The sequence below is a fragment of the Monosiga brevicollis genome, genomic scaffold, assembly GCF_000002865.3.
Source record: "Monosiga brevicollis MX1 MONBRscaffold_20 genomic scaffold, whole genome shotgun sequence".
Taxonomy (NCBI): domain Eukaryota; class Choanoflagellata; order Craspedida; family Salpingoecidae; genus Monosiga; species Monosiga brevicollis.
In genome coordinates, this window is record NW_001865057.1 from 385,458 (window position 1) to 398,962 (window position 13,505).

Genomic DNA, 13,505 nt, shown 5'->3' on the forward strand with positions numbered 1-13,505 from the left:
GTTCCCCCGGGGCTTGGAAAACCCAGGAAACCCCCCCCCCCCCCCCCCCCCCAGGCAAACCGGCAGACAACCTGAAAACAATTATTCTGGCCCTGCATGGTGACTCCATCAAGGACATCGAAAAGGTATCTGATGCCCACGGCACTCGCTTGTCTCCCGGTCGCCTTCGGCTTGAAGATCATTACCGTGATGGCTTTTGCCAATCTGTCGTCGGATTTCACGTTTGGATTGACCGTTTCCTCTCGCAGGTTCATTACCTCAACTTCCTCTGCGACAAACTTGCCAAACAACGCAAGGACCCTGCTTTGGCCAACCTTCTCCAGAGCAAAAGCTCGGCCCTCCTCAAGCAGTGCGTGCCTTCTCGTCCCTCAGCTCAACCCATGCATTTGCCCGTGGACCCGTCCAACGATCATGGCTCACATTCCCAAACCCCATGTCAGGTTACGCCTCCTCATGGGCACCGACAATGTCCAACTGCGCGCAGCAACCCTTCGAGCCGTCCGCCATGTCGTAGCCACCGGTTCGTGCAAGGGAATTTTTTTTTTGTCCTGTTCACTCGATCACCGCTGCAACTCGGTTTACACGCCCTGTGTCGCATGACACCATTCATGCATTGCGATCACGTTCATGTGTGCCATGTCACCAGATGAGTTGGCGCTTGAGGCGATTCGACGCGGCTTTGATATTTTTACTTGCATTGCCCTTGAACGTTCGGCCCAGCGCATGTTTGAGGGCGAACGACACCAAGCCCTGGCGGTACGCTCGCAGGCATCTCTTTCATCCGTTGCGTCCCACTAGTAATCCCACGCAGACACTGCATGTGTCTGCCTGGTGCAAAATTTTGCCCTGAAACGATGGCGCAGACCGCCCCACCCCTCTGTGTTTCCGCCAAATCGCTAATTGTGCCATTTTCTTTCCCCGTTGCCTCTGATTTTTTAAAGCTGGCTCGACAGCTCCTCCGCCTCACCAAGCCGGAAAACATTCCGCGGGCCATTGGTGAGACCAACACTGCCAGGTTCCCAACCGAGACATCGTCGACCCCACCTGCGCTCGCATCTTACTTCCCTTGGCTCTCTTTGAATAGCGGCCACGGTAGCGGCACTGGCTGCCGATTACAATGACAACCTACAATTGGCTGCCATTGAATTCCTCTGCGAATTGGCGCTGCGCAACCCTCGGCTCTTGGCCGAAGTCGATGGCTTTCAGGTTTGCACCTCCACCACCAACGCAACTCTTTTCGAATTGTTGCTCATCCACAATGCCGGTGCAAATCTGATCCCGTTTCCCTCACTCATGTATTAGGTTCTTGTTGCCGCGGCCCTGGACTGCCACAACAATGCGCACAATGCTCGCAATCTGGTGCGCCACCTAACCCTCCGTCTTGGCACCCGCACCCCCGACCACAAGCATCGCACCAAGCATGGGCCAATTTGTTGCCGCCGCAGCTGCTTACTCTGCACCCTTTTGTCCCTGACCCGCCTGACCCGCCTGACCTGCCTGACCCACTGAGGCTAGGCCATTGTGCAAACGCTGGTCTACACGGCCAATCGGGCACCGCACAACTGTGTTGCAGCCCACAACATATTTGCCTCTCTGCTGGTGCGATCCCGGCTGATCTCGCCCTTGCCGGCGCTCCAGCCAACCCCTGCTTGACTGTTGCCATTTTTTCGGCCACGAGCTCTTGCGTGCCAAGCTCTCGCGTACTCGGCCCTTGGTGCGCTGCGCCGATATGTCTCACCGCGTTGCTATTTATAGAGCCCGTATTTGGATCCTCATTTCGTGCACATCAGTGCCCTTGCGCCCGCCTCCTCGGAAAGCTCGCTGCAAACAAATGTCACCGAAGCTCAAGATCGCAACAACCGCCTTGCTGCTAGCCGCTTTTCCGTCCTTCACCTTCTTCGCTCTTGGGCTGGTGAGCAAACGCATGGCCGGCTGAACCACGAGCCTTTAGACTCTCACTCCGAGTGGTTCGCTCTGACATGTGTAGGCATTGTCTATTTGACCAATGCGGCGCATGGCCTGACATCCCTCGTCCGCGTCCTGCACTCACCATCCATGGACTCATCGGTTTGTGGCGTCGGCACCGATCGTGTTTCCACACATAATCTGAGACTCTGAGATTCACATGTTCCCGGCTCTCTGGGGGGGCTTGGTTGAGTGCGCTGTGTCCATCTGTGTCTGCATGCTCGTCCTACCCGCTGGATGTCGGAGCATGCTATACTGATTCTGCTGAATCTGCTTCATGCTGCAGACTTGCAGCTCGCTGTTGGCATTCTTCTTTCACTTGTTGCTTTTGCCGCTGCCCACTTGGAGCGAAAACTTTCAAAAAGCCACAGAGTACCGGTACGCACCAATTTGTCCCCTGCTCTTGATGTTTGACCAATCGCCTCGTCTCACCACATGCCTCACAACGCCTGAAACTCACACATCTCGTCAAAGGATCCCGCCCTACGCCAGTGATCTCTTGGCTGAAGGTCCGTTTGCTTTCGACTTCCCCTGCCCACCCCGACAGCAGAATGCTGGCCGTACTCAACCGTGAGTGAGCACATGTTCTTTTCTTATCCTGCTGCATACTCTCCCACAGTCAAGTCGGGTGTTCGCCGCCGGGATCGCCGCATTGACCTATTAAACGTCTACCGCGCCGCCGTGGTGGCTGCCCTGCGCCAAGCTGGATTGGCTGACACCCTGCTTCATGTGCGTTATCCACGCACACGCCTCTGCTTAAAGGCGCCCAAAGCTTTCGCACGCTACTCTGCCAGTTTAGTCACATCGGCAATCGCATGCTGTTTGCAGGTCATTGTCACCATGGAAGACGCTTGTATTCGAGTGCGAGCCAACGTCTTGTTGGCTGATTTGCTGGAGCTGACGAGCCGTCTCTTGCCCAACGAGCTAGCCCTCAGCCTTCAAGCCTTACCCTTCTTGATGAGCCTGAGCAGCTCTCCCAACGCATGCGAGAAGCAGAAAATGCGTGTCGACGAAGCCAGCTGGTTCGTTGGGTGATGACTTTATACAGAACGCAGTTGTCGTTCCGTGGCTGTTGTGAGAATCAACGCCGTTCTCCCTTGAATGGGGCCATGCTCGGTTTGCTCTTCTGGCACTCACGGCCAAGTATCGGCTGTACCTCGTCTACAGGAACATGGACCGCTACCGCCGACAGATGCTGACCATTTATCAGCAAGAGCCGCTGCCCATTGACATGGCCGAAGCCACCCGCCACATTGATGAAGTGGAGGACACCTTTTATTTACAGCGACCCGTACGTCCAACTCCGCTGCCCCTTGTGATTCAAGTTCTATCATTCACTCCTGCCCCATGACCACACCGTTGTCGCATATCGGTAGAATTACATGAACAAGCTCAAGTGGGAATTGAGTGAGGCCGCCTTCATGCAGGCGCTGCGTGACACCAAAGTCATGGAAAGCAAAGACATGCTGAGTTGGAGCTGGCCGCACATTCTCGAGGTGCAGTCGCCATGCTTTCCCCTTATTGCCGATGCCTCTGTTGTCCACTTCCCGCGCTCACCCCCTTTTGCATTTTGAGCAGGTGTGCGATTCGGCATTTTTGTACCCCAAAGGCGCGAGCGAAGCTCTCCCTTTTCCCCGTTTTGTTCGCCGCATCCTTTCCTACTTCCACACCGACTCTCCTTTTCGGACCCATCGTCAGTTTGTGTGATGCCAGCTCTGGATCCCGGCTTCAACGCAAGATCACTCCTTGGTGCCTTGCTTTCGGCGGCCTCATTCCTCACTGGTCGTCTCGTTGCAGCCTTTGAGGAGCACCAGATGAGCATTTACACCCGCGCCGGCACGATTCTCCTCTCCAACCTCGTCAAGTACCAAGGTTGGCTCGTCAAGTCATGCCTTGCCCAGCCCTTCTGAACCTGCCTCCGCCCCAAAACACGCGCGCGCATACACCATGGTGCAAGTGGTGGCCAGGCTCAAAACGTGATGACTTACTGCGCGTGTAGACGGCTGTGACTGCATCCGGCAATCCGACTTCTTCAAAACCCTTTTGGCTGCCCTCAGCGACATTTCCCCCGATGTATGTGGCTCTTCAAAACGCGACTACTCTCATGCGAATCAAGCCTGCAACTCTTATATCCTCGGCGTTTTACTAACATGCTTGATTGTTGTTAGAAATCCGTGTTCTCGGTCCAGGCTGTCAGCTCGACGTTAACGCGCGACTATTTTCGCCTCATTGCCTGCATGTACTCAACCCAAAGGTGTGTGTGTGTGCGGTATCAATGTGTTTCAGCTCTTAACCCTGCACCCACTCACACCTGTTTCCTTTTTCTTTATTTCTTTTTTTTTTTCTTCTTTTTTATTAAAAAAAAACCATCAACAATGTTTCAGTGGCCAAGCGCTTTTGCAAGAGCACATCACCACACGCCTTCATAAGTGCCTGTACAAGGAACGTCGTGATTTGGGCGAGCTGATCATTGATTCGTGCAATCCCCAGCGCTCCAAAGCCGTCCGCGGACTCTACAAGTTTGTTCCGCTGGCCCGACTTCTTTCGCACCATGCTCCCCAGCCTTGCGGTAGATGAGCATGTTCCGGGCCACCATTCTTTTGTTGACAAGGCTCGATGGCTGCTGGGAAATAGATTTGCTCTACGCAATGGCTCGGAGAATTTGCAAATCAAGGTGTTGGCCAAGCTAGATGTTTTGGCAGTGCCGACGCGAGCCGACGATGTCATCGAATTTAACAAGTGGATCGTTGAGCTCGTCGTGCATACCATCCTGGAATCGAGACCTGGGTCAGAGGATTCGCTGTGCCCTACTCATTTGCATGCATGCCGAAAGCCCCCGCCTCTGGTTCAGAGAGAAGCGAGCTTGTCCTTTGTTTTGGCTTGAAGCACTTGAAGCAGAACACACCGACGTCCTGTGGCTTGACTCACGTCAGACCTACTTGGCATTTGCTTTTGCAGGAAAGCGCGAACGGGCGCCGTCAACACTCTTTTGTCTCTGTGTTCGACAGAGGACTTTTGTGCGCTTGCCCTCAAGCAGCATGAGGTTATGCTAAAGCGGTCTCAAAGCCTAACGGATCCGCGCGAGATCAAGGACCTTCAAATGCTCATCTCGCGCTTGGAGTTGCGCTTGTTTGGGGCTCGTGAATGCTTCCGCCAGTTTTTGGCTGAGCATCCCAAGATTGTCGAGCAACAGCTCTCACGTTGGTACGTTTGCTGGAGCCTCAGGCAAAAGCCCGGCGGGTCGAAGAAGCTGAGGGGCAGGCGAAGGAGCATGTGCATGTCAGGTGAAAGTGGGGTTGGCCATCTGCCATTGCTCACGGGCGATATGGCGAGAGCATTCTGCACCACCTGGACTTGCCTGCGTTCATCAACGTACATGATCGCTGATGTAGGGCAAGCTCGCGCTGCTTGCGATATGTGCACAAGGTCGAAGAGGCGCTGAATCGCGACTTGTATGCCGATCCAGGCAAATTGTTTCGCGTCAAGACGTATGTCCTTCGCCGTTCTTGTCGTGCCGTTGCAGTAGCCACCACAAACAAGGAAGCGGATTCAGTCTTGGAAGCGTAGCTCACTGGTGCTCGGCGGCTTTCCAGGACGCTGGCTACAGATGACGGCGGGCGCATGGGTAAAGTGTACGTGCCCACCCATCTATACGGCCAGCTTGCCGCACATGATTCGGTACGTGTGTTTGGTTGCATTTCTCGAACAGCACCACACTCGGGTGCCGCGTCACCTCATCTCTTCCCCTTCACACCGACTCCCAAATGTTCACCGGGACTTGGCAGGGCATGGAGTATCTACATGAGCACGGCGTTGTAACGCATTTATGTAACGAATACTTTCGACTGAGTCGAGAGTCACTAGACAATCAGGCGGTACGCTGCAAACAAGGCTGTGATGCACTCTTGTGCTTTTGCGGTTGTGGTACATGTGTTTTGTGCCTGTGTCTTGTGTCTTGTGTCTTGTCCCTCGGTCTTGATCTCAGTCTCCGTCTCCGTCTCGGTCTCCGTCTCCGTCTCGGTCTGGTCTCTGTCTCTGTCACTGTCACTGTCTCTGTCTCTGTCTTTGTCTCTGTTTCTGTCTCTGTCTCTGTCTCTGTCTCTGACTTGTGTTTCGGGTCGACATGACCGGTTTGGTTGGCATCGCTAGGACTTGCATCGGCTGCAAAGCGTCATCTGGTCGCTTTGCCACATCGCGGGCAACAAGCAAGACTCGCGCGTTTCCAGCAAGCTGATTGCCAGCATGTGTCAACTGGCAACAACCACCGCAGTACGTTCATGATTGGGCGCTTGAACCAGCTCTCTCATAGAAAAGATAGTCATTCTTGGAAAATGCAAGACGCCGCAAGGAAAGAAAGAAGTACATGCCAATCTGATTGTTTGGCAATGCTGGAAACGTAGATTATGAGCCTTCGCGGCACGTGTGTTTATGCACTCAGCCTTTTGGTGCGATCTGCTTCGGGGCGCGCTGCACTTCACGCCGCAGGCTGGGGTCACCAAACAAACGTACATCATCGGTATGCTTTGCAGCCGTGCTGCCTCCCGACGCCCTTTGACCAGATTGCCATTTGCGTCACCACTTATCAGATGTTTCTGCACACTGCTAGATTGAGCAACAGCAACATTTGCGTGGCCATCCCGCTTGATGTCCACACTCTATTCCAAGCGCCACAAGACCCGGTCGCGGTGTCTGTGGAGCGCGCCGCGCCGCTTTTTGACAATGTACGTAGGCTCCGCAACAGTGCCGTGCGTGGCTCTGCTCCCGCCTTTTGACACTAAGCATGCGTACCGGCGCTCTTTCTAGGTGGATCCGAATGCCAAGGACCCGTACAGCGAAATCAAGCTTCAGGTATCGGCGTGTTTGAGAAAATCTTTTGTGGCATCTTCTCCCAGCTCTTTTGCATTGCGCCACATTTACGATGACTAACTCGACGCATTGCCGACTTGGTACTTGCTAGCTGCAAAATGTTACGAACATCATCAACAGCCGTAAGAGCCTAGATCAGATGTATGAGCTGCGCGAACTCGAACCAGAGCTTTTCCAAGATGTTGGGGTGTTTTTGCACGTAAGCTGACGATTTTCGCTTGTTTGTTGTCGCCCGAGCCTTCATGTGTACGAGAGAATGAGCACCGATACGGGCCGGGCAGTGCTCAACACCCAGTGTCTGTGTGTTTTTACAATTAGATGCGCAAGCGACTGGCCTTGCTTCCCATCAACTTGGGGTTGCGCCGCGATTTGCAGTCCTTCTTTGACATGGCCGCCATTGTTTCGAGTCTCCCTGAGTTTCTTGGTAGGCACCACCATGGCATCACATCACAGATACGGGACGCGATTTCTGAGCTATCCTCATCCGCGCTGGGCTGTTTTAGTTGTGGAGGATGCTGAGCACAGCAGCGTACCACACTCTCTCTTCCGCATCGAGGTCAGATCGCTTCAATGCCACTCTAGCAGCAGCTGTCACTGTGCTTGTTGCCGTGTGGACCGGCGTGACATTACTTTGTGCCGCATTTGAGTTTGCTAGTGCACTCGACAATCTTTTGTTCCCTTCCCTGCCGGTCTTAATTTGTGTTTGTTTGTTTGCTTGCTTGTTTGTTTGTTTGTCTTTGCTTTTCCTGTGCCTTTATTTTTCCTTTCGATGTAGGCTGGGCAACAAACCTCAAGTCGTCCTGGCAGCGGTGGGTTACGATCTGCAATTCTCGAATGAATCACTTGTCCCCAAACTTTATGCGCTTTCAACTTACGCCGAATGTGCGATGCTGTGGCTTGATCCGCATGCGCAGCTCGTATTCGTAGGGTATCATCGTCGACTCGTCAACTCTCAACAGTCGCAGAAACGGCCGAGCCCGCCCATCGTACGAAACCTGTCTAGCCAACTTTTGACGCTCCCAGCATGATGCAAGCTGGTGAGCGGCCCTTGACCTTGAAACATGTTGCTACACTTGTAGGCCTGAGTGAGATCGCTGATGAAGCACAGCAGAACACACAGGAAATCTTTGGCACAGCAGAGGAGCAAGAGATGACAGATATCTCCGAAGAAGAAGATTGGGCCGAGGCCATTCAACTCGCCTTTCAAGAGGTGGCCGGCTATCCCCTGGCCAAGCGGGAAACGACGGTAGCCAGTTTCAATCCCCCCATCTTGCGTAAATGGGAGCAATACGTGGTCGGCAAAATGATGGCAGCTGGCCCGTCGGCACCACCGGAAGCCAATAACCAGCAACCCGGTCGTCGACGTCGATCAATGAGTGATCCAGGCGAGGCGCCCCGCTTTGCACTAAGTGCCCGCACAAGTGCAATGTCGCTTGAAGGCACCTTGGCCTCCACTCGACCAGAGAGGCGCTCAGTTTCGCCTGTGCCATCCATGTCTCTGTCTTCGGCCTCCATCCTTCGCCGCCGCGATATCCCGTAAGTCAGGTGGCCTGCAGCTGTACCCCATCCGCTTATTCTGCGCGCGAAATCTGCCCATCCCAGGCACCTCATTTCTTGCCGTGCTGCACTCATTTTTCATTTTTTATTGTTTCTCTGTCTGTATTTCTTGTTCTCCCTCGGACACTTTGGCTTGCTTGTCTTTTTTTAGCCTTTCTTCAGTGACGGGCAGCTCGTACGTGTAGCGGCTCACAGGCAAAGAGAGAGAGAATGCAAAAAACACTTGTTGTCGGCCGAGCCGAGTCGTTATCTGACATGCCTGTGTTGTCCCAGTCTCCAGCCTCCAGCGTGAACGAAATTGATTGTTCTTTATTTTTTCGGAATTTCTGAAGAATTTATATTTGAGACGACGTATATTTCAGCGACTGCACTCGATGCCCACGCGGCATGATAAAAAAATGGTTCGGTCAATGTCAGCGCTATTGCTCGTGTCAAACAGCGAAAGTCGCATTTCTCCGTCATTCGGCGCGGGATGTTAAGTCAAGCCAACGGTGTTCTGCTTGATGGCGCGACGACTTGTTTTTGTTTTACAATAATTAAAAAATTTTTCTCCATCCTCAGCAGTCCCAAGGTGTGGCGCAGATTGATTGATGAAATGAGTTACTGAGTTCATCGCCAAGCCGCCGAAAACGCGTGTTGTTGGGGGAGGCGGGTACTCGCTACGGCCACAGCGTACTGCGTCATGCTTTTCGGGTTTTTCGTTGCAAGTGTTTCGGCATCTATTTTTCGAATCAACAAGTCCGACAGGCATCGCCATGTCATTTGCGGTGCGGGGGCCCCGGGCGCTGGCGTAACTGGGCGCCTGTGGTCATGGGCCTTGTGCCCGGTGCAGAACGGGTGCTGGCTTGGGGAAAGGGGCGATAAAGCTCCTTAACTCGAGCTTCATTCTGTTCAGGCATGGCAACCCCGAAATACACCGCCAGCAGGGTGAATGCTACGCAGAATCCAATGAGGGCCCAGGTGGAGGATGCATTTTTCTGGCTGTCCAGCTCACGCAGCAAAGCCCTGTGAGGACGAGACAGCAGGGATAGGAGGAGTCGTGAGCTTGATCAATGGTGGCTGCATTGGTGGCTAAAAACCCTCAGACATCGACAGTTCGGTCAAGCGGACACGAACCGTGCGGCCTTCAGGCGCAGTTGAGCAGAACCATGCTGTGGGGTGAGGGCGATGGCTGTCTCGTATTCGGTGATGGCTTCGAGCAGACGCTTTTGAACCTGCAGTGTCTCGCCAAGCGCAAAGTGTGCCTGTGATTGGACAGAGGTGGTCGAGGCAAACTTGAGGCTTCGGCGTAAGAGATATTCAGCGTCCACAGCGTAGTTCTGTGCGAGCAATCCCAGCAGAGGTAGATATCAAGGTGAGACGAGCCCTCAGAGCCTAGAAAAGTAGACCTGAATGCGCTTGGACCGGGGTTCGTACCGCACGCAACATGCAGTATCCCAGCTGCAGCAAGGCCTGTTCATGCTTGGCATTAATGGCGAGGGCATGGCGATAACACTCAATGGCCAAAGTAGTATTGCCCTTGAATCGGTAGAGGATGGCTGCAGAGACATAGTCGTCGGCTGAAAACTTGATCTAATGCACAGCCCCCGGTCATGGCATTGTCAATCATCATAGCTGCTCTGGTCACAGTGGTATTGTGGTCGTGTACACGTGGCATAATACAGTGAAGGAGACGCACCTCAATGCTATTCGAGCGTAGGCGCATCAGCTCGCGGGAGAGGCGATTGTGCTTCTGCAGTATCATGTCAGCTTCTGCCAGGGTCAAATCTGTGTAAGCCTATGAAGATTCACGAGCATAAAGACAGCAACACAAGGATAGTGGTTAAACAGAGGCCTCTTGGTGGATGGGGGACATTCCGACTGGATGGCAAGTCAGCTTGGCGTCTTACGTCGGCTTCAACAATTTGGGGCAGAGCTGCACGGGCGCGTACGCCCTCAAGGTGGTCCACGCTGGGGCGGGCAAGAAGCGATGAGCGCGGACAATGTCAACATGCAGTGTGTTTGCAGCTGAGTCAAAGGGCGCATGAGACCGACGAACCTGCTATGTGAGCGAAACGGCCGGCAGAGCTGGTCTGCTGGCGATTCATTCTGAGCGCATCCCGGGCAGTCATTTTCTTCAGCTTGAGCTGCAGAAATGCCGACAAAGCCACCCAACAGGCCACACGGACAATGTATCAGCTGATGCGAAGGTGGCAGAGGGAGCGAGGGCGCGTGCCAACTGAGAGGCAGAAGCAGCTCCATACCTCGTTGCACCACGCGCGTGCGTAGCTCAGAGCCCAAGAGCTGGGGGGCAGGGATCAGAGAGCATGAGCACGGAGGAGGCACAGAGGGGATGCGTCAAAGGTGGCAAATGTACCTGGTGCCGCAGGTTTTCACTCTCTTTCATCATCAGCAGAAATGCCAAGTCGGTTTGTTCCTGTCCGTGCCGCGAAGGGTACGGGAACGACCATACCACCATCAGTTCTCAAGGTTGTGCTGTGAGACAAGGTGCTGTGTACGGTAGGCGGGGCCAAGCACGTACAGATAAGGGCATGTCTTCATCGGCGAGAAGCTCGTGTACTCTAATGCCAACCCAAGCCGGGCCACGACACTAGCACATGAGCTGATGTCGCACACGGCACGAAGTGGCGGCCCCGGTCGGTTGGGCATGTCGTTACGCACCGCTCAAAAGGATCATCTCGCGAGGAGACGACGGTTGACTGCTCAGGGTCAACGCGAAGGTAGTTGGATGAGCAGCACAACCCAACCAGAGCGGCCGAGAGCCACAGATTCATCTTGATCGAGGCGCTGCACGATGCGTCGCAGCCATAAAAAGGCGCTTGACACCAAGGATAAACACCCTAGTCAATGCCCAGCAACAGTTCCGTCCCGCCCTCCCCTGCTGTGATACTCTAGTGCCAACCAAAGTACATCCAGCTCAAAGGCCATGCGGCCGTCCAACTGCCGCTTGAGAGAGAGAGAGAGAGAGAGAGAGAGAGAGAGAGAGAGAGAGAGAGAGAGAGAGAGAAAGAGAGAAAGTTTGAGTGAGAGGGTTTGAGAGAGTCTGAGAGAGAGAGTGTGTGTGTGTTTGTGTTTGAGAGAGAGCGAGAGAGAGAGAGAGCGCAGAGACAGACCTGATCCAAAAATGGAACAAAGAGTTAGAGTTTGAGAGACTGAGAGAGAGAGAGAGAGAGAGAGAGAGAGAGAGAGAGAGGCGAAAGAGAGAGAGAGAGAGAGAGAGAGAGAGAGAGAGAGAGAGAGAGAGAGAGAGAGAGAGAGAGAGAGAGAGAGAGAGAGAGAGAGGCGAAAGAGAGAGAGAGAGAGAGAGAGAAAGTAAAACTACCACATGGGGTCATGGAGAGTTTGAGAGAATTTTTTTCAAAAATTTGGATGCGACAATGGCGGCGGCAGCAGGAGTTGGGAGGGGTGGCGGCGGATTGGGGCGGCGGCTGGTGGCCGCAGCGAGGGTTGAGGTTGAGGCCTTGGGGCGACGAGTACGGCCTCGAGATGTTCGGGCTGCTTTGGTGGGATTGGGGTCAGAGATTCGTGCTATTGGGCGGCAGCTGGGTGAACTGGGAGCTGAAGGCCACGTGCGCCTGCATGAGCGGCCGCATTGTCCAGGCGTGCTCGAGCTCGTCCTGGACTCTCCAGCTCGCCGCAACGCCATGAGTGGCGCCATGCTCGATCAAATGGGGCAGCATGTACTGATGCTGGCCGAGCCCGCCACTGTGCCTTGCCAGGGCTTGGTATTGCGGGGTGACACGGCAGCGTTTTGCTCCGGGTCGCACCTTCAACTCTTACGCAACTGCTCGGCCAGCGACGCTGCCCTCATGTGCGACTACATGCAAGCCGTTACAACTCTCTTGCAGCTTCTTCCCGTTCCCATCATCACATTAGCTGAAGGCCCAGCGATTGGGGGCGGCGGCGAGCTCTTTAGCGTAAGATCCGATGAGACTCGAGCTTGACGTGCTGTCCGCATGATGGGAGAGACATGCACCAGCTTCTCGACTCCCCTTGCGCATTACTGACGCCTACTGCTGGATTCTGATGGGCATTGGTTTAGGTGGGAGATCTGCGTGTGATGCACACCGATGCCACCGTACAATTTATTCATGCTCGTCATGGCTTGGCTCCAGGTCAGAGGCAGCGTCCACCCTTCTGCGCGAGCCAACAGGCAGCAGATCAGCCAGGTGCCGTGCAAAGTTTGTGATCCTCATTCCAAATACGCCCATCCAGGTTGGGGCGGCGCCGCTCGCCTCAGACGCCTTCTGCCCCCCGGGCAAGTCCTGCAAGTGATGGGAGCCAGTCCTAAGGTCTGACCCAACTCTGCATTTGCACTTTCACTTGTGTGGAGTCATATGTGATGCTGCCTTGACCAGATCCCTGGTTTTTTTTTTTTTTTTTTTTTTTTTTTTTTTTGGGTACTCATGCCCTCTTATAGCTGACAGCCGCAGAAGCATTGCAGCTCGGCCTGGCGACGCACATGTCAGCCGATCAGCTATTTGCCAACTTTGCCAAAGCCGACGGTCCAAGGGTACGCCAAAGGTGGTGGCCCACATTACTGGCCGGGCCGCTTGGGGCTGTCCCGCGGTCAGCTTGAGTCTTCACTAGTGAACTGACCGCAGGAATGGATGTCGGATACGAAAGATCTTGCAATGGCAAATTGGACCGAGCATTGTGCGTGGCCCGCCTGGCTCCTGGTTTCAACCTACGATCGAGCTGATTGCGCTTGCACTCACGCCTGTCCAAACGCCACGGTAGTGCTCGAGGATCTGGAGGAGGAGCAGGCCCGGTTTGCCCAGCTTGCCGCTCGTTTCAGCGCACGACACAGCCCGGGCTCAGCTTCATAGCCCATGACGCCCCCTAGCTTCACTCTCCCTCAAACGTTCTGCTCCCATATAATCAAGTCTCTATTCGCCTCTACGCTGCAATTGACCCGTCCCGCAAAGTGGACGCTAAGTTGTTTGCCTGGTCATGAACCCCGTCGAAGGATGTGGTTCGTGGACAAAAGCGTTGGGTTTAGGCACAGACACGCTACAGACACAGCCACAGGCACAGACACAGACACTAGACTCATTCACAGGCACAGGCACACGCCAGGACACAGGTACACAGACACAGCCAGCCTCACAGACAGA

At 54.3% G+C, this 13,505-nt stretch overlaps 3 protein-coding genes across 3 annotated transcripts in view; 2 read left to right on the forward strand and 1 right to left on the reverse strand.

Annotated features, from left to right (window-relative positions):
• Positions 1-8,371, forward strand: part of MONBRDRAFT_27614 (uncharacterized protein) — a gene marked incomplete at both ends in the record, with an annotated part of 8,813 nt that extends 442 nt beyond the window's left edge. Inside the window, 34 exons of the mRNA XM_001747988.1 lie at positions 55-125; positions 249-349; positions 441-520; positions 647-756; positions 864-996; positions 1,085-1,206; positions 1,303-1,359; positions 1,516-1,599; positions 1,756-1,912; positions 1,988-2,067; positions 2,252-2,343; positions 2,440-2,474; positions 2,585-2,694; positions 2,794-2,987; positions 3,133-3,256; positions 3,342-3,461; positions 3,544-3,658; positions 3,763-3,837; positions 3,965-4,038; positions 4,134-4,219; positions 4,350-4,484; positions 4,600-4,752; positions 4,924-5,169; positions 5,358-5,453; positions 5,559-5,643; positions 5,751-5,840; positions 6,115-6,234; positions 6,525-6,686; positions 6,769-6,813; positions 6,923-7,030; positions 7,150-7,255; positions 7,335-7,387; positions 7,607-7,640; positions 7,911-8,371. Of these exons, the coding sequence (XP_001748040.1) occupies positions 55-125; positions 249-349; positions 441-520; positions 647-756; positions 864-996; positions 1,085-1,206; positions 1,303-1,359; positions 1,516-1,599; positions 1,756-1,912; positions 1,988-2,067; positions 2,252-2,343; positions 2,440-2,474; positions 2,585-2,694; positions 2,794-2,987; positions 3,133-3,256; positions 3,342-3,461; positions 3,544-3,658; positions 3,763-3,837; positions 3,965-4,038; positions 4,134-4,219; positions 4,350-4,484; positions 4,600-4,752; positions 4,924-5,169; positions 5,358-5,453; positions 5,559-5,643; positions 5,751-5,840; positions 6,115-6,234; positions 6,525-6,686; positions 6,769-6,813; positions 6,923-7,030; positions 7,150-7,255; positions 7,335-7,387; positions 7,607-7,640; positions 7,911-8,371 (3,914 nt within the window). The remainder of the gene's footprint in view (positions 1-54; positions 126-248; positions 350-440; positions 521-646; positions 757-863; positions 997-1,084; positions 1,207-1,302; positions 1,360-1,515; positions 1,600-1,755; positions 1,913-1,987; positions 2,068-2,251; positions 2,344-2,439; positions 2,475-2,584; positions 2,695-2,793; positions 2,988-3,132; positions 3,257-3,341; positions 3,462-3,543; positions 3,659-3,762; positions 3,838-3,964; positions 4,039-4,133; positions 4,220-4,349; positions 4,485-4,599; positions 4,753-4,923; positions 5,170-5,357; positions 5,454-5,558; positions 5,644-5,750; positions 5,841-6,114; positions 6,235-6,524; positions 6,687-6,768; positions 6,814-6,922; positions 7,031-7,149; positions 7,256-7,334; positions 7,388-7,606; positions 7,641-7,910) is intronic.
• Positions 8,372-9,146: 775 nt separating this feature from the next.
• On the reverse strand, positions 9,147-10,846 carry MONBRDRAFT_10297 (uncharacterized protein; the record flags this gene model as incomplete). Its single annotated transcript, XM_001748062.1, has 5 exons — positions 9,147-9,393; positions 9,505-9,632; positions 9,805-9,960; positions 10,067-10,165; positions 10,745-10,846. The coding sequence occupies 5 exons, from the start codon at positions 10,844-10,846 to the stop codon at positions 9,147-9,149; spliced, it is 732 nt and encodes a 243-aa protein (XP_001748114.1).
• Positions 10,847-11,765: 919 nt separating this feature from the next.
• Positions 11,766-13,217, forward strand: MONBRDRAFT_10298 (uncharacterized protein; the record flags this gene model as incomplete). Its single annotated transcript, XM_001747989.1, has 3 exons — positions 11,766-12,305; positions 12,809-12,901; positions 12,993-13,217. 3 exons carry the CDS (start codon positions 11,766-11,768, stop codon positions 13,215-13,217), a joined length of 858 nt encoding a protein of 285 aa, XP_001748041.1.
• Between the last annotated feature and the right edge of the window lie 288 nt (positions 13,218-13,505).